The sequence below is a fragment of the Heterodontus francisci genome, chromosome 41, assembly GCF_036365525.1.
Source record: "Heterodontus francisci isolate sHetFra1 chromosome 41, sHetFra1.hap1, whole genome shotgun sequence".
Lineage (NCBI taxonomy): Eukaryota > Metazoa > Chordata > Chondrichthyes > Heterodontiformes > Heterodontidae > Heterodontus > Heterodontus francisci.
The window spans coordinates 32,156,328-32,175,325 of NC_090411.1; the positions used below are offsets into that span (position 1 = coordinate 32,156,328).

At 42.6% G+C, this 18,998-nt stretch overlaps 2 protein-coding genes across 2 annotated transcripts; both read left to right on the plus strand.

Annotated features, from left to right (window-relative positions):
* Window positions 1-275: 275 nt before the first annotated feature.
* Window positions 276-2,536, plus strand: LOC137353692 (ferritin heavy chain B-like). The gene is made up of 4 exons (XM_068020053.1): window positions 276-377; window positions 1,257-1,403; window positions 1,598-1,723; window positions 2,297-2,536. The coding sequence occupies exons 1-4, from the start codon at window positions 276-278 to the stop codon at window positions 2,450-2,452; spliced, it is 531 nt and encodes a 176-aa protein (XP_067876154.1). The 3' UTR covers window positions 2,453-2,536.
* A 3,977-nt stretch (window positions 2,537-6,513) lies between these two features.
* LOC137353584 (ferritin heavy chain B-like) lies at window positions 6,514-17,803 on the plus strand. The gene is made up of 6 exons (XM_068019944.1): window positions 6,514-6,615; window positions 9,634-9,780; window positions 9,984-10,109; window positions 16,603-16,749; window positions 16,947-17,072; window positions 17,648-17,803. Exons 1-6 carry the CDS (start codon window positions 6,514-6,516, stop codon window positions 17,801-17,803), a joined length of 804 nt encoding a protein of 267 aa, XP_067876045.1.
* The last annotated feature ends 1,195 nt before the right edge of the window (window positions 17,804-18,998 follow it).

The window sequence follows — 18,998 nt, forward strand, 5'->3', positions numbered from 1 at the left end:
CGAGACTAAGCTCCCAAATCTGCCTGTACTTCAAAGCTCTGATTGGCTCTGGGTCTCTGCCCCTCCCTAATAGCCCCTCCCCTATGTTAATTGGTACCTGGGTTCATGGGAGATTCCTGACTGGCTATCAGGGATGTCAATCGTCGTTGGTGATGTCATTCCCTGTTTGAAATCAGGCTGTGCCAGTGGTATAAAACAAGAGATTGTGTTAGAAAAGGTAAGTGTAAGTTGTGGAACTTTCTAGGTGGTAGTAATAGTGTATAGTAAAAGTGAAGATGGCTTCTCAAGTGTGTCAGAACTACCACAAGGACTGTGAGGATGCTGTTAACAAGCAGATCAACCTGGAGCTCTATTCCTCCTATGTTTACCTGTCCATGGTGAGTCTTGTATTCCTTGTCACTGCATTCTGATAGTTGTAATTTCTCTTGTGTAGTTAACTAGTTTTAAACAATATTTCTTTCCTTGAAAAGTTGTGGGGAGAGGGGGATGGAAATTCTTTTAGCTGTGAGTGCTGCAAGTGTGTAATACAGGGAGGGGAGGCTGGTCCTTGTAGCAGCTGATCTCTATTGAGGTTTTATATGTGAAACTAGTTTAGTTACTACTTGAGTTTGTAACTGAGCACAAACATGATTTTTTTTTTTCTTTTGAAGAAAAATGTTTGTCAATGGAATGACTTTTTTTTTAAGTTGTCATTTGACACCTTTCACTGACCTAGGATGTCCAAGTAACTTATAGTTTGTTTGTTTTTGTAATGTAAACACTGATGTAGGAAACGTAAGAGCCAATTTGTGTGCAGGAAGTTCTCTGTCTTGACAATGAGAGTAATTAGATTCACTGGTTTAGTGAATTATAGTTGAGAAATGTTGGCAGGGGACAGCTGAGAATCTCCATGTTTTTTTTTGAAGTGTTGTGATGTTTTAAATCCAGCTTATTTTGGCTATGGGTGGGGGGGGGGGGCTTGAGTTGCTATATTGTCCTGTGAATGCCTGGAAATGGGAGTAGGGACAGATTGAGATGAGTTTGTCTGGAGATGACATGTAATCTGAAAATCTTGTTTCAATCCTTGGTCATTGAATTTTCCTCCTTATTGGATAACATCCCCCTCTGAACATTCAAAAATAGTAAATTGACTTTTTTGCTAGTTAACACTTTTATCTATTTTTCAAAGATTGAGAGCTCACTAAATGGGGCAATTTGTCTTCAATTCTATATTCTGATCTAGATCTAGCATGAAGCTGTTTAAATTCTCTCCACAGTCCTATTACTTTGACCGGGATGATGTTGCCCTGCGTCACTTTGCTGAGTTCTTCAAGGAGCAGTCACATGAGGAACGGGAGCACGCTGAGAAACTGATGAAATTCCAGAATAAACGTGGAGGCCGAATCATCTTGGAGGACATTAAGGTTGGATTTAATGCATGTGTGGCCTCCTGTCTGTAAACTGATGCTTTAGAAAGTATTTGAGAGAATTGATTCCATGGTTTAATGCAGTAATTGTATATTCGAACACATTGGTTCTTAATAACATGGACTACTTTTTTTTTTTTTCTTGTTTTCTTTAATCCAGTGTAAATGAACTGTCTGACTTTCATTTCCAGAAGCCAGAGCAGGATGAGTGGAGCAATAGTCTGGAGGCAATGCAGAGAGCTCTGCAGATGGAGAAGGATGTGAACCAGAGTCTGCTGGATCTGCACAAACTCTCCACTGGCAACACTGACCCTCATGTAAGTTCTGAATGTGGGCTATTGGATAAAGTGGAGCTGGTAAAAACTTTCCTGTTCAGAAGATCTCTATTCCCAATAACTTTGTTGAATTTTCTCACTTGAGTTTCTTCTGATTGGGGGTGGGTGGTGGATAGTGTTTGGGTGGAGAGCAGGGAGGTTAGTCTAATTTAAATACTGACTAGTCAAGTGTTTGTGATCCTGTGGTTGAAGCAGCTACTGAATAGCAATTGTTGTGCATCAGAACAAATTTTACATCAATCCCAGTGGCACCTCTTGACTATCCCCCAGTCCAAGAGGGACATGAAAAATATCACACCAAGTGGTTGGGATCTGAAATGCACTACCTGAGTGGTGGAGGCAGGTTTAATGGAGGGAATTGATTTGTTTTCCAAAAGGAGGAATATGCTGGGCTATGGGTAGGGGAGTGGCTCTAGGTAAATGGCTTTTTGAGAGCCAGCATGGACATGACTGGCCAAATTGCCTCCTGTGCAAAAACAATTTACTTTGGATTAAAATGCTTGGTATCCACTGGATATAACTAGCTGCTCTTTTTTTTTCCTCCCACCCACTCAGTTGTGTGACTTCCTGGAGACTCACTACTTGGATGAGCAAGTGAAGATGATCAAGAAGCTTGGAGATTACATCACCAACCTGAAGAGACTGGGAGCCCCTGACAATGGCATGGGAGAGTACCTGTTTGACAAGCTCACGCTGGAGGAGAGTGACTGACTCAGTCACTGCAGTCAGTTCATTGTGTTTGGCATTCCTGTTAATGTAATAGTGTGCAAGATTTGCCCTATTCTTTGGGGAGTTGTCTTTTGTACAATGTGTTGAGTCTCTTGTGGAAGTGTCATGTTAATTGTAAATAAACTGCTCAATATTGGACTGAATTTTGCCTCTTTATGTTAATTTGGAATAATGGAAATGTTTAACTTTATAATGTGGTTTGCATCAGACAGGAATTCCACTGGGTTATAGCACAGCTGTGTTGTGGGGTTCAGTTTAAGGTTATCTAATATTCCAATCTGTAATAACACTTTTTGTTTTTTTGTTTTGGTTTTTTTTTTTTAAAAGATGTGCAGTTTCCTTCGATCCTTTCAATGATTATTGCATTTTGAGAGCAGCCTGCACTTACACATTGTAAAACATTCCAAAATTGTTAAACAAAATATGACATTGAGATACAAGAAGAGAAGACAGTGACCAAAAGCTTAGTCAAAGAAGTGTGTGCTTTTTTTTTCTTTAAAGGGATGTTAGGAAGAGGTTTGAGAGAACACTAGAAGCTTATGTACAAAGAACTCTTCCCACTGGTGCTGAATATTCTCTGCTTCACTGACAAATTTCACTAATGCCTAAATACACAAATATTAACTGCAACTCCTTTTAAAATGGAAAAGGATGCTTTGGAATGAGTTAATGTTGTACTATTTCAGTCCCAGTATCTGCCCTAGGAATGAGCAGTTCTGGTATTTAATGAGCTACCAGTCTCAGTCTGAGTTCTGACGGTGGGATATACCTGCTCTAGCTCACTCAAATTCATAACTGCTGCTTCAGCCTTCCTGCTATGGCTGTTGTATTCACAAAATCTGAATTCCAAATATTGGGATGCATTACAATTGTGTGACTTGGAAATTAACCCAAACTGCCATAATTGGGTGGCGCAGTGGTTAGTACCGCAGCCTCACAGCTCCAGGGACCCGGGTTCGATTCTGGGTACTGCCTGTGCGGAGTTTGCAAGTTCTCCCTGTGTCTGCGTGGGTTTTTGCTGGGTGCTCCGGTTTCCTCCCACAGCCAAAGACTTGCAGGTGATAGGTAAATTGGCCATTATAAATTGCCGCTAGTGTCGGTAGGGAATATGGGATTACTGTAGGGTTAGTACAAATGGGTGGTGGTTGGTCGGCACAGACTCGGGCCAAAGGGCCTGTTTCAGTGCTGTATCTCGAAATAAAAATAAATCTCACCCTCCTATCAGGAGGGAGAAGGTATGGATTCTGGGGTAGAGGAGGGACTTTATTTTGAAAATCTTGTACCTCTCTATTGAATAAATTTATCTAGGCTCTCATTCCCCTTCCAAAAAAGTTTGGATAAGGTGGTGCAGTCAGAGGAGAGTGTGTGGAAATGTACCCCAATCTAATGCTGCTGGAAGCAGTGAACATATTTCATTAAATGCATGAAGCTGAAACTACATGTTGGCATCCTTCCATCTATGAAAGATGATGGACATGAAGTGAACAAACCATTTAGTTATTTACAGCACAGAAGGAGCCCATTGAGTCCATATCAGCTCTCCACGGAGCTATGCTGTCAGTCCCAGTCCCTGGCTTGATCCCTATCATTGGGGTGTCTTCTCTTGGTGCACCTTTGCTGATGGCTATGAAGGGCAATCCTTGATTGGCACATTCTGCCACAAGTGCTGCACCTGAAGTTACCAAGTGATGCTGAGTTGTTTTTGGCATTGGCACCTGTGTCAATCTACTCTGGCCATTTGTTGGCATGGTAGTGCACGCCAGTCCAGAGGATAAGTCACCATTTCCCTCTTGTGCCAGCTGGTGCCTCCCAGGTGTGATATTCGACCTTTAGGGTCTTCATATCATGCTTACAAGCATCCTTGAAGTGGAGTTTTGGCTGCCCCACTGATCTGCCTCTGGCTATCTCACCAGACCTTGGGTATGTGACCATCTTCCATCCTGCAGACATGTCCGATCCACCAAAGCTGCCTCTGTTTGATCGGCGCCAACACATTTGGGAGCTCTGCCTTTGAGAGGACTGCCACATTTGTGATTTTGTCCTGCCATCTAAAACACAGATTTAATCCAAGACAACACATCTCATCACCTAATCCAGGACTCAACCACTTTTGCAACGAAACCAGATGTCAACACATTGGATCTCAGACAAACACCAATGTGAGACAAAAGAACCAAAGGGGAGAGATGAGAATTACTTTTAAGCAGCGAGCTGATATGATCTGGAATGCACTGTCTGAAAGGGTGCTGGAAACAGATTCAATAATAACTTTGAAGAGGAAGTTGGATATATACTCGAAAAGGAACTAAATTGCAGGGCCATGGGGAAAGTCCAAGCCAATGCGACTGATTGGATAGCTGTTTCAATGAGCCAGCATAGGCACGGTGGGCTGATTGGCCTCCTTCTGTACTGTATAAACCTACTATAAGTCAGAGTATCATCATTTTAATCTGATTCAAATATTCTTTAGCCTCATGGAAAGTTAACCATAAAAGGACTCATCTAACATACAGAATTAATGGGCAGGAAAAGACAGCTGGCCCATAAAGCCTGCCCCAAAACACACTACAGCAAATGGAGACGGGGCTTATTTTTTTCTTTCATGGGTTGTGGATGTCGCTGGCAAGGCCAGCATTTGTTACTCATTCCTAATTGCCCTTGAGAAGGTGCTGGTGAGCCACCTTCTTGAACCTCTGCAGTCCGTGTGAGGTACACCCACAGTGCTGTTAGGGATGGAGTTTCAGGATTTTGACCCAGCGACAGTGAAGGAACGATGATATAGTTCCAAGACAGGATGGTGTGTGACTTGGAGGGGAACTTGCAGGTGGTGCTGTTCCCATGTGTCTGCTGCCTTTATCCTTCTCGGCGGTAGGGGTCACGTGTTTCGAAGCTGCTGTTCAAGGAGCCTTGGTGAGTTGCTGCAGTGCATCTTACAGATGGTACACACTGCTGCCACTGTGTGGACAGAGTGTGGATGGGGTGCCAATCAATGGGGCTGCTTTGTCCTGGATGGAATTAAGCTTCTTGAGTATTGTTGGAGCTGCGCTCATCCAGGCAAGTGGAGAGTATTCCATCACACTCCTGACTCGTGCCTTGTAGATGGTTGACCAGTTTGGGAGTCAGAAGGAGAATTACTCACCACAGAATTCCTAGCATCTGGCCCACTTTTGTAGTTACGGTATTTATATGGCTGGTTCAGGCAAGTTTCTCTTCAATGGTAATCTCCAGGATGCTGATGGTGGAACATTCAGTGATGATAGTACCGTTGAATGTCAAGAGGAGATGGTTAGGTTTTCTCGTGTTGGATTGTCATTGCCTGGCACCTGTGAATGTTACTTGCCAATTATCAACTCAATCCTAAATGTTGTCCAGGTCTTGCTGCTTGTCGACACTGGGAGTTTCAGTATCTGAGGAGTTGCGAATGGTACTGAACACTGTGCAATCATCAGTGAACATCCCCACTTCTCAATTTATGATGGAGGGAAGATCATTGATGAAGCAGCTGAAGATGATCTGTGGGTGACACTGTATTCAGTAATGTTCACTCCCTCTCATTCTCTCATTTCCATTTCTCTGTCCAATGGTTGGTTTGCAAATTCACTCAAGACGACTTGATTGCTTTCAATATTGTATCAGCTCCACAGTTCCTTGCAAGTAATAAACTGGGCCCGATTATGAAAAGCCACCTCAGTGAAAGTAACAAATTATCATTTAATTCAAATGAAAGCGTTAAACAACAAGACATTTTCAGATTTGAAGGTGGTCAAGGAACCCAAAAGTAATGACATCATCGAGACTAATCTGTCAAACCTGCTTCTATTTCAAAGCTCTGATTGGCTCTGGGCATCACCCCCCTGCCCCACAACTCCTCTCCTTTGTTTATTGGTCCCTGGATTTATGGAAGATTCCTGACTGGCTATCAGGGATTGTCAATCATTGGTGATGTCATTCCCTGTTTGAATGCAGTCTGACCAAGAATATAAATCCAAGAGCTTGTATGAGAAAGGTTTAGTTTCAGATAATAGTGTATAGAGATAGTGAAGATGGCTTCTCAAGTGTGTCAGAACTACCACAAGGACTGTGAGGATGCTGTTAACAAGCAGATCAACATGGAGCTCTATTCCTCCTATGTTTACCTGTCCATGGTGAGTCTTGTGTTCTTTGTTATTGTACTATCAAAAGTGTGAATTTCTCCAGTTCACTGTTTAAAGCTTTAGTTCTCTTTCCTTTCTCTGTTGGGAGAAGAAACCTTTTGGGAAGTGAATGTTTTGAAGTGTGTAATACAAGGGGATGATAAGTTAATGGACTGTTCCTTTTAGTAGCTGCTCTCTATTGAGGTTTAATATATGAAACAAGCTCAGCTGCTGCCTGTGTAACTGATGAGCACAAACCTGGTCAAATGTTTGTGAATTTTGACAAATGTCAACAATGAGGTGATTGTAGTTGGTGAACTGTTGGTTGGTTCTCTCTAGTTTGCTTTCCTCTTTGTGTGGATAAGAACTACTGAGAATCCTGGGGTTGAAATCTTGTTTACTATTGAACTATATTGTGTAAAACTACTGGAATTAGAGGTTTGTTCCATGCCCAATATTTAGTTTAGTATGGATCAATATTAATTACTGTCTTTTTTTGCTACCTTGATGGTTCAAAGTGCTTTGCAACCAATGAAGTATTTTTGTTCCTTTCAGTGTTGCCATTGTAACAAAACAGCCAATTTGTGCACAATGGAATCTTGCCAAGTGAGGTAATCAGATTATCTCTTGGTGGTTTTGGCTGTGAAATAAATATTGGCCTGGACCCTGGGGAGAACTCTCTTCTTTGAAATAGTGCTGTGTTATTTCCCATCCCAAGAGGACAAATGGGAACCTTGCTTTAACATCCTATCTGAATGGTGGAAAGTAGGAGGTTCCACTTATCCAGCACTAAGGTTATAGAGTTGTACAACATAGAAACAGGCCCTTTGGCCCACTGTGTCCATGCTGACCATAATGCCTATCTATACTAATCCTGTCTGAATTAATTCCATATCCCTCTATGCCTTGCTCATTCAAGTACCTGTCCAGATGCCTCTTAAATGTTGCTACTGTTCCTGCCTCCACCACCTCCTCTGGCAGCTCATTCCAGATACCCACTATTCTTTGTGAAAAATTTACCCCTTTTGATCCCCTTTAAACCTCCTCCCCCTCACCTTAAATCTATGCCCTCTAGTTTTAGTCACCCCTACCATGGGAAACAGACTCTGGCTATCTACCCTATCTATGCCTCTCATAATTTTATATACCTCTATCATGTCCCCTCTCTGCCTCCTTCACTCCAGGGAAAACAGACCCAGCCTATCCAATCTCTCTCTTTATAACTCAAGCCCTCCAAACCAGGCAACATCCTTGAATCTTTTCTGCACCCTCTCTAGCTTAATCACATCTTTCCTGTAGTGTGGTGACCAGAACTGCACACAGTACTCCAAATGCGGCCTAACCAATGCTATGTACAACTGTAACATGACGTCCCAACTCTTGTACTCAATGCCTCGGACTGATGAAGGCAAGCAAGCCATAGGCCTTCTTCACCACCCTGCCTACCTGTGTTGCCACTTTCAGGACACTATGTACTTGCAACCCAAGGTCTCTCTGCTCAACAACACTCCCCAGGGCTCTGCCATTCACTGTATATGTCTTGCCCTGGTTTAACTTTACAAAATACATCACTTTGTACTTGTCTGCATTAAATTCCATTTGCCACTCTCTTGCCCACTTGCCCAGTTGATCTATATCCTGTTGTAACCTTGGACAACATTCTTCACTGTCCACTATACCACCAATTTTGGTGTCATCTGCAAACTTACTAATCATGCCCCTTACATTCACATCCAAGTCATTAATACATATGACAAACAGAGGGCCCAGCACCTATCCCTGCTGCACACCACTGGTCACCAGCCTTCAATCTGAAAAACAACCCTCCAATACCACCCTCTGCCTCCTATCACCAAGCCAATTTTGTATCCAATCTGCTAGTGCACCCTGGATCCCATGTGTTCGAACCTTCTGGACCAGCCTACCATGCAGAACCTTGTCAAAGGCCTTGCTAAAATCCATGTAGACAGCATCCATTGCCCTGCCCTCATCAATCCTCTTGGTCACCTCAAACTCAATCAAATTTGAGACATGATGTCCCACGCACAAAGCCATGCTGACTATCCCTAATCAGACCATGCCTTTCCAGATGCATATAAATCCTGTCTCTCTGAATCCCTTCCAATAACTTTCCCACCACTGATGTAAGGCTCACCGGCCTGTAGTTCCCTGGTTTATCCCTGCTGCCCTTCTTAAAGGCACAACATTAGCTATCTTCCGGTACCTCACCCGTGGCTATCGATGATACAAAAACCTCTGCCAGGGCCCCAGCAATCTCCTCCCTTGTTTCCCATAGCATCCAAGGATACACCTGGTCAGGCCCTGGGGATTTATCCACCTTAATGTGCTTCAAAACCTCCAACAGCTTCTCCTTTGTAATGTTGATATGCTCCAGGATCTGTGTTCCCTCCCTTGAACTCACTAGCTTCCATGACCTTCTCCACAGATGAGAAATATTCATTTAAGACCTCGCCCATTTCCCGTGCCTCCACACATAGATTGCCACACTGATCCTTAAGGGGACCCACACTCTCCCTAGCTACCCTTTTACTCTCTATATATTTATAGAATCCTTTAGGATTCTCCTTTATCTTATCTGTCAGGGAAATCTCATGGCCCCTTTTTGCCCTCCTAATTTCCTTAAGTGTAGCCCTACGTCCCTATACTCCTCGAGGGACTCTCTCGATCCCAGCTGCCTATACCTGACATTCTTCCTCCTTTGTCTTGAACAGACCCTCAATATCCCTTGTCAACCAAGGTTCCCTAAACTTGCCAGCCTCGCCCTTCCATCTAACAGGAACATGCTGGTTGTTTGACTTGACATGAAATGTATTCCCAAACTTCATTTTAATTTGCTGATTTTCTTCTGTAGAGAAAGGAGGAGGGGCTATTAAGCATGTTCAATGATTATGAAATGAATTGAGTTTTTTGCTAGTGAACTAATAATGAGATATTAACTTGGCAGGAAATCTTATTGTATAATGAGATCGGGGTCTGGCATTAATTCTATGCTTCAAATTCTCTTCACAGTCCTATTATTTTGACCGGGATGATGTTGCCCTGCGTCACTTTGCTGAGTTCTTCAAGGAGCAGTCACATGAGGAACGGGAGCACGCTGAGAAACTGATGAAATTCCAGAATAAACGTGGAGGCCGAATCATCTTGGAGGATATCAAGGTTGGGTTTAACGAATGTGTGGCCTCCTGTCTGTAAACTGATGCTTTAGAAAGTATTTGAGAGAATTGATTCCATGGTTTAATGCAGTAATTGTATACTTTGGTGACCCACTGGTTGCTTTTCCCCATTGTTTACCTTCTACTTTCTCGTTTTTGTTTTTGTTTTAATCCATTGTAAGTGAACTGTCTGACTTTCCTCTTTAGAAGCCAGAGCAGGATGAGTGGAGCAATGGTCTGGAGGCAATGCAGAGAGCTCTGCAGATGGAGAAGGATGTGAACCAGAGTCTGCTGGATCTGCACAAACTCTCCACTGGCAACACTGACCCTCATGTAAGTTATTTAATGTGAGCTATTGGCTAAGTTGGAGTTCATGAACCTTGCAGTCCTTGAGCCTGTTCAGAGGATTTCTGTTTGCAATAGGTTTGTGTTGATGTCAATCCTGGTTTTGGAAAAGGACAGTTGAGAGGGCCGGGAGGCTGATGTACTGTGGACATTGAGTACATGGATCCCAGTGATCCTGGGATTTAATTTTTTTTTTTTCTTTCATCCCAAAGCTCTCTGGCATCACTTAATTATCCTATAATACCAGAGGACTAAAATTGAACCCTTGAGGGGTGCTCGGATATTTCTTGATCTGCTGGACATAACTTGTTTTTCCCCTTTTCAGTTGTGTGACTTCCTGGAGACTCACTACTTGGATGAGCAAGTGAAGATGATCAAGAAGCTTGGAGATCACATCACCAACCTGAAGAGACTGGGAGCCCCTGACAATGGCATGGGAGTGTACCTGTTTGACACTCTCTCTCTGGGGGAGAGTGACTGAACTGACTGCAGAGTTCAAGCTTGCTGTATTTAGTGCTCATGATTCTTATAATTTTGTTAAGGCACTCCTGCTCTGTAGGGAACAATGGCTTGAATCTTTGTACAAAGAGTTGGGACCTGGTCTTGATGTGGAGTGTAATGTTAACTGTAAATAAACTGCTCAATGTTGGACTGAATTTTGCCTCATTTTAATGGTTCCCTTTTTCAGATTAACATGTGCCTTATGTTGGATAGAAATTTATACTGGGCTATACAAGAGCTCTCATTTCCCATTTGATTTTTTTTTTTTGGGGGTATTCAGGGTGACCTGTTGAAGGGCTAACCTCAATTTGTAGAAATGCTTTAATACACATTGTACATTAGATGATCACCTTTAACATTGTAAAACCATTGCAAGAAGCTTCACCAGAGCATTACTGAATAAAAGCGACACTAAGCCACAGGAGGAGAGAAAGCAGCTGACCAAACTCTTGGTCTGAGATGGGTATTCAGAGCTTGCTCTAGACTTCCCTCTGTAAATGTCTCTGCCCTCTAGATATTGAAGTAGGTTACTGAATACAAGAGCATGTTACTAGTGATTATCAATCACACTGCTATAATAAATCTGTAAACTTCAATTCATGAATATCAGATAATTCAGTTGTTTAAAATACCAATGTTTTCTAGTGACTTAATAATTAACCATTTTAGTGCCTGGGGTCAATATCTGTCCTGGGAAGAGCAGTTTGGTGTTGGGAGATAAAATTAACTAACTGGTCTTGACTTCTTCATGTGAATGTGTTTAGTGTAGCTCTCACATCCAATTTTATAACTTTAAACTTTCTGATGGGCTTTGTGGGCAAGTTATGATCATCCCTGAATTGAAAGTACTAAAGGAGATTACAATTGGGGAAATCCAACCTGAAATACCAAGCACATGCTGAGTTGATTGAGACTCTAGGATGCTTTATGTAGAGAACAAATTGAAATGTGATCCTAATGCTGATTAATGCTTTGTTTGTAGTTAATTCCAATTTTCTCATTCCATTATAATGGAAATAAAAGTATTCAGCATTGAACTAGTTTGTCTTTGTTCAAATCAACTAATCATTGAACAATCAAATCCAACTACATTAGTCTTTACAACATCTGATCACAAAACCATACATAATTTTTGTTTAAAACAAAAAACTCCTGCCCCAGTCCTGCTTACTAAATTGGTTTTAATATCTACCTGGGATAGTTTTCTCACATTTCTATAGTTAATGAGAAGCCTGTCAGAGACTTCTGGAATATATCCCAATTTCTGCTGCAAAGGGGTTTTTCTTGTATCTCTCAAAGAAATGCAGAATCTGATAACCACTTCCAGTCGGGTGTTATTCAGTGTGATCAGGGGCAGAGGAGCAACACCTTGTACCATGACCATGGTTTTCCTGACGCTTATAGTCAAGGAGAACTAATTAAAGGCACGGGAGAGACAGTCCATGAGTCTTTGTAACTGAATTTCCATGTGAGCTGAATCCAATCTACTCCTTCTGGAGAGAGTGAACATATTTCATTAAATGTATAAAATGAATAACCTAACCCTGAGGCACAGTGTGGCTTTCGTGCAGAGAGATCGACTATTGACATGCTGTTCTCCCTTCGTCAGATACAGGAGAAATGCCGTGAACAACAGATGCCCCTCTACATTGCTTTCATTGATCTCACCAAAGCCTTTGACCTCGTCAGCAGACGTGGTCTCTTCAGACTACTAGAAAAGATTGGATGTCCACCAAAGCTACTAAGTATCATCACCTCATTCCATGACAATATGAAAGGCACAATTCAACATGGTGGCTCCTCATCAGAGCCCTTTCCTATCCTGAGTGGTGTGAAACAGGGCTGTGTTCTCGCACCCACACTTTTTGGGATTTTCTTCTCCCTGCTGCTTTCACATGCGTTCAAATCCTCTGAAGAAGGAATTTTCCTCCACACAAGATCAGGGGGCAGGTTGTTCAACCTTGCCCGTCTAAGAGCGAAGTCCAAAGTACGGAAAGTCCTCATCAGAGAACTCCTCTTTGCTGACGATGCTGCTTTAACATCTCACACTGAAGAATGCCTGCAGAGTCTCATCGACAGGTTTGCGTCTGCCTGCAATGAATTTGGCCTAACCATCAGCCTCAAGAAAACGAACATCATGGGGCAGGATGTCAGAAATGCTCCATCCATCAATATTGGCGACCACGCTCTGGAAGTGGTTCAAGAGTTCACCTACCTAGGCTCAACTATCACCAGTAACCTGTCTCTAGATGCAGAAATCAACAAGCGCATGGGTAAGGCTTCCACTGCTATGTCCAGACTGGCCAAGAGAGTGTGGGAAAATGGCGCACTGACACGGAACACAAAAGTCCGAGTGTATCAGGCCTGTGTCCTCAGTACCTTGCTCTACGGCAGCGAGGCCTGGACAACGTATGCCAGCCAAGAGCGACGTCTCAATTCATTCCATCTTCGCTGCCTTCGGAGAATACTTGGCATCAGGTGGCAGGACTATATCTCCAACACAGAAGTCCTTGAAGCGGCCAACATCCCCAGCTTATACACACTACTGAGTCAGCGGCGCTTGAGATGGCTTGGCCATGTGAGCCGCATGGAAGATGGCAGGATCCCCAAAGACACATTGTACAGCGAGCTCGCCACTGGTATCAGACCCACCGGCCGTCCATGTCTCCGTTATAAAGACGTCTGCAAACGCGACATGAAATCGTGTGACATTGATCACAAGTCGTGGGAGTCAGTTGCCAGCATTCGCCAGAGCTGGCGGGCAGCCATAAAGACAGGGCTAAATTGTGGCGAGTCGAAGAGACTTAGTAGTTGGCAGGAAAAAAGACAGAGGCGCAAGGGGAGAGCCAACTGTGCAACAGCCCCAACAAACAAATTTCTCTGCAGCACCTGTGGAAGAGCCTGTCACTCCAGAATTGGCCTTTATAGCCACTCCAGGCGCTGCTTCACAAACCACTGACCACCTCCAGGCGCGTATCCATTGTCTCTCGAGATAAGGAGGCCCAAAAGAAAGAAGCCACAAAGTGAGTTAAATAGATTTTCTCCTCCCACCACCCCCTTCCTTAACCTCAACATTTTCTCTCCCTTCAGTTTAGAAACTCAATACCAGCAGCTACTTCATAAATGTATCAATTTGTACTTCGTCACATTGTACATTTCATACCAAATAGGAAGCATCCATTGCAAATCCTACAAGATCTTCACTTGTCCCCTTCACACTTATCAATAGGTTCATATGTTGATGCTACAATTGTAATTATCCAACGTTTACAAGTTAATTTTGGGATTGTAGTTGAGAACCGGACGGTATGCAATGACATTGCAGGCTTCAGCAATTGGGAATAGGCCGCACACAAGCAGTAGTACCTTTAAGATGAACAGGTGAACAGCCAGGTGGAAATCTTAAAGGCAATTAGAGGGAACAGTGATCTTCACTCATTCCATTTGCATCTCTCACCGAGGTTCCCAGTCACCTTATTCAACGATCACCATTGTGTGAAAATTCACAAATAGCAAAGGATGCATCTCATCACATTGAGCTTTTCATACTGATCAACATCCCTACTCTCTACAAGTAGTGATACTGAATTCAAAGAGGTCCTGTGGAAATGATCAGTCAATAGTTCCCTCAGAACCAGTAACCACAGGCCTTATACAAAGTCTCTGCTGTCCACCTGGGTGGCCATTGAGTGACCATGTGATGTCCATCAGTTTGGTCAAAACCCTTTGTGACTGCAGAACGTTCACTGCATCTCGGATACTTTTTGACCAGAACAGGTGTAAATACCCGGATGCATTTTCTGTTCAGGTGGGTCAACCGTGCCCGTTGGTGGCATCTCTCCCGAGTTGCTTGTGACTGTAGCATGATTGGTGGCTCTGAATGTGAATCGCTGCCACCCCGCCTGGCCCATCTAAAACAGAGATTTAATCCAATGCAACACATCTCATCACCTAATCCAGGACTGAACCACTTCTGTAATTAAACCAGATCTCACAGCTTTAGATTTCAGAGAAACACTAACGTGAGGCAAAAGAACCAGAGGGTAGATAATGAAATTTATCTTTATCAAATTCCTTTGCAAAGAAACAAACTTGGTCAGATTATAAAAAGCTGCTTTAGCAAAAAATAGCAAATTATCATTTAATTTGAGGTTGTGGTGCTAGAATGTTAAACCACGAGGTTCTTTCAGATTTGAGGAATGTCAAGGAACCTTTAGGAAGGGTGCAGAGGAGGTTTACCAGGAATTTACCAGGGATTAGGGACTTCAGCTATGAGGAGAAGTTGCAAAAGTTAAGACTGTTCTCCACGGAACAGAAAAGGTTAAGAGGTGATTGAACAGAGATCTTCAAAGTGATGAGAGGGTTTTGATAGAACAGATAGAGAACAATTATTCCCTCTGGCAAATGGGTCAATAACTGGAGGTCACAGATTCAAAATCATTGACAAAAACTCTAGAGAGAAGATGAGAAATTTTTCATTGAGAGAGTTCTCGGGATCTGGAACGCTCGACCTGAAAAGGTGCCGGAAGCCGATTTCAGAAATAATTGTAATGGGAGTTGGACAGGTGCCTGAGGATCAGAAACTTAATGGGTAATGGACAAAAAGTAGGGCATTAAGTATGACTGCTCCTTCCATTAGCCAGCACAGACACAAAGGGCCAAATGGCCTCCTGCGCTCTAAGTTTCTATGACACTGTAACCCAAAAGCAGGGACATCATTGAGACTCAGCTCCCAAATCTGCATGTACTTCAAGGCTCTGATTGGCTCTGGGCCTCACTCCCTCCCCAATACCCCATCCCCATTGTTAATTGGTGCCTGGATTCATGGGAGATTCCAGACTGGTTATCAGGGATGTCAATCATCATTGTTGATGTCATTCCCTGTTTGAAATCAGGCTGTCCCAGTGGTATAAATACAGGAGACCATGCGAGAAAAAGTCATTGCTCGAATTTTCTAGGTGATAGTGAGCAGTAATAGTATATAGCAATAGTGAAGATGGCTTCCCAAGTGCGTCAGAACTACCACAAGGACTGTGAGGATGCTGTTAACAAGCAGATCAACCTGGAGCTCTATTCCTCCTATGTTTACCTGTCTATGGTGAGTCTTGTATTCCTTGTTACTGCATTCTGAAAAGTGGGAATTTCTCTAGTGTAGTTAACTAGCTTTAAACAATATTTATCTGTGAAATATTTGGGTGGGGAGGGGAGCAGTGGGATTCTTTGAGCAGTGAGTGCTGCAAGTGTGTAATATGGGGGGGTGGTTCTTGTGAGTTAATGGACTGCTCCTTGTAGCAGCTGTTCTCTATTGAGTTTTTTAATATGTAAAACTAGCTTAGTTACTACTTTGGGTTTGTAACTGAACACAAACCCGATGTTTAGATTGTTTAATTTAATAATTAGAAAATGTTCAGTCTCCATGGAATGGCTTATTCTCCTCCTACTTTAGAAAAAAAGAAATCAGTGGGACAGCTTTTACTGCCTTAGAAGGTCCCAAGTACTTTATAGTCAATGAAATGCTGTTTTTCTAGTGTCAACACACTTGTAAAATAAGAAATGCAGTAGCCAATTTGTACAGAAAACTCTCAATAATGGGATAGTAATTGGACACTCTCTGGTGCATTGATATTTGGTTGTGATAAATGTTGGCATTCTACTGCAGAGAACTTTTAACTTCTTTAAGGTAGTGTGATTTACGTTCAGCTGATGGGATCTTGGGTTAATATATCCTCATGTCCCTACCTAAAAATAGGAGGGAAAGCTTGGAGATTAGCTTGACTGCAATGCAAGGTCATTGCAATCTTGTTTCCTTCCTTGAGGATAACTTTCCCCTCTCGAACCTTCAAAAACAATAAATTGAATTTTGCTAGTTAACAAATATCCATTTTCTCAAAGATTGAGACCTCGCAAATTGGGGTATTTGGTCTTGTCTATAATATTATGATCTAGATCTACCATGAAGCTGTTTAAATTCTCTCCACAGTCCTATTACTTTGACCGGGATGATGTTGCCCTGCGTCACTTTGCTGAGTTCTTCAAGGAGCAGTCACATGAGGAACGGGAGCACGCTGAGAAACTGCTGAAATTCCAGAATAAACGTGGAGGCCGAATTATCTTGGAGGACATCAAGGTTGGATTCAATGAATGATTGGCCTCCTGTCTGGATCATTTTTAGATGGAATTAAATGGGAACCAGTTCTGTGGTTGTGGTGGTTTTAATGCAGAAATTTTATATTCTAACTTTGGTTCCTAAAATGGACTTCCTGTTTACCTTTTACTTGTTTGTTTTAATCCATTGTAAGTGAAGTGTCTGACCTTCCTCTTCAGAAGCCAGAGCAGGAAGAGTGGGACAATGGTCTGGAGGCAATGCAGGGAGCTCTGCAGATGGAGAAGGATGTGAACCAGAGTCTGCTGGATCTGCACAAACTCTCCACTGGCAACACTGACCCTCATGTAAGTTGTTAATGTGGTCTATTGAATGAAGTGGTGGTTTAAAAACTTTTCCCATTCAAAAGGTCTCCATTCTCATAGTTTTGTGTTGGGGTGGCTCATTTGGGATTCTTCTGTTGGGGTGGATGGTTGGGGGATTGTATGGTGTTCAGGTGGAGGGAAGGGATGTTGGTCTATTAACTGAGTGAAATGTCAGTGATCCTGGGATATAAGCACTTATGCAAATCTTGCATGAATCTCCACTGCACCTCTTGACGACTGCCCTCCAGATTTAAGCAGAAGCAATGGTGGCATGAAGAAAGTTTTCTAAGTGGTTAGCATCTCAAATTCACTAAGAGGAGCCATGTTTAATGGAGGGAACTTTTTTCCGAAAAGAACGTGCTGGGCTATGGGCAGAAGGCAGGGGAATGGCTCAAGATAAATTGCCCTTTGGAAAGCCAGTGCAGACATGACTGGCCAAATGGCCTCCTGTTCTCAAACAATTGGTTTTCAATTTTAGTCTTTAGTCAAAGCCAAGCTCTCTCTACTTTGTATCTGCTGCTGGACATAACTAACTGCTTTTTCTCCCCCACCCCCAGCTTTGTGACTTCCTGGAGACTCACTACTTGGATGAGCAAGTGAAGATGATCAAGAAGCTTGGAGATCACATCACCAACCTGAAGAGACTGGGAGTGCCTGACAATGGCATGGGAGAGTACCTGTTTGACAAGCTCACCCTGGGGGAGAGTGACTGAGCTTGATCCCTGCAGTCTGTTGTGTAGTACTTGTGTTTATATCATGTGCAAGATCCACCTGTCGTGTAGGGAATTGTGACTTTGTACAATGAGTTGAGACCTAGGCTGTTGTGGAAGTGCAATGTTAACTGTAAATAAACTGCTTGATATTGGACTGGATTTTGCCTCTCTGTAAAATTAAACAATTCCATTATTCTGAGTTAACAATTTAGTTTGCATCCAACAAAATTCCACTGGGCTGTGTAACCGCTTCATCATGGGGTTCAGTTCAGAGGGTTATCTAATCTATCTTCTGGAATAACACTTTTTTAGTTTCTTAGATGTCAAAATTTGATTTTCCTTCCATGACCTCTGCTTGCTATTCCGTAACACCTTTTTTAAATGTTGTAAAACATTCCACAGTCACACTCAGAACTATTGAACAAAATAAGCACTAGGGTAGTGGTCTGTCTTTTTGTCCCTCAATGGCATATAAGGCAAGACCAAATCCCAAAAGCTTATCCAAGAGCCCTTTTATTTTGGAAGAGTTTTGGGGAGAACCTCAGAAACTAAAATCCAAAGAACTGTTAGCAGTGGTGCTGAATATTCTCTATCCTCACTCACAACTCTCTCTATTTCCCCTTTTCTCTGCCCCTCCCACCCCTCCCCACTGGCCCACCACTACTAAATACACAAATATTAGCTGCAACTTAAAGCAAAGGATGCTTTGGAGTGGATAAATATTGTACTACATCAGTCCCAGTCTCCCTCCCTAGGGATGAGGAGTTCTGGGATTTAAGCTACCACTTGCAGTCTAAGTTGTGATGGCAGGATACACCTACTGTAGCTCACTCATTCACATTCATAACTGCTGCTTCAGATGTCCTGCTATGGTTGTTGTAGACACACAGTCTAAGCTCCCTAAATTCCAAATACTGAAGTGTATTACAATTGGAAATTAGCCTGAAATGCCATAATTTCACTGTCCTTTAAGGGGGAGGAGAGGGACATGGTTTTGAAAGTCTTACACCTTTTCTCCTTTAAATAATCTATCCTGGCTCTCATTTCCTTCCACTGAAGCCTGCTTACGATGGAGGAAACAGGGAAATGTTCCAATCTAATCCTCTTGAAAGCAGTGAACATATTTCCTTACATATGTAAAAGTCATAAACCACATGTTTGTATTCTTCCATCTCTTGAAAGATGATGGGCATTA

Coding starts and splice junctions, on each gene's coding strand:
- LOC137353692 (XM_068020053.1), top strand. CDS start 276: ATGGCTTCTCAAGTGTGTCAGAACTACCACAAGGACTGTGAGGATGCT. Junction 378..1,256: donor CCTATGTTTACCTGTCCATG/GTGAGTCTTGTA, acceptor TTCTCTCCACAG/TCCTATTACTTTGACCGGGA. Junction 1,724..2,296: donor CTGGCAACACTGACCCTCAT/GTAAGTTCTGAA, acceptor CCACCCACTCAG/TTGTGTGACTTCCTGGAGAC.
- LOC137353584 (XM_068019944.1), top strand. CDS start 6,514: ATGGCTTCTCAAGTGTGTCAGAACTACCACAAGGACTGTGAGGATGCT. Junction 9,781..9,983: donor TCATCTTGGAGGATATCAAG/GTTGGGTTTAAC, acceptor TTTCCTCTTTAG/AAGCCAGAGCAGGATGAGTG. Junction 16,750..16,946: donor TTATCTTGGAGGACATCAAG/GTTGGATTCAAT, acceptor CTTCCTCTTCAG/AAGCCAGAGCAGGAAGAGTG.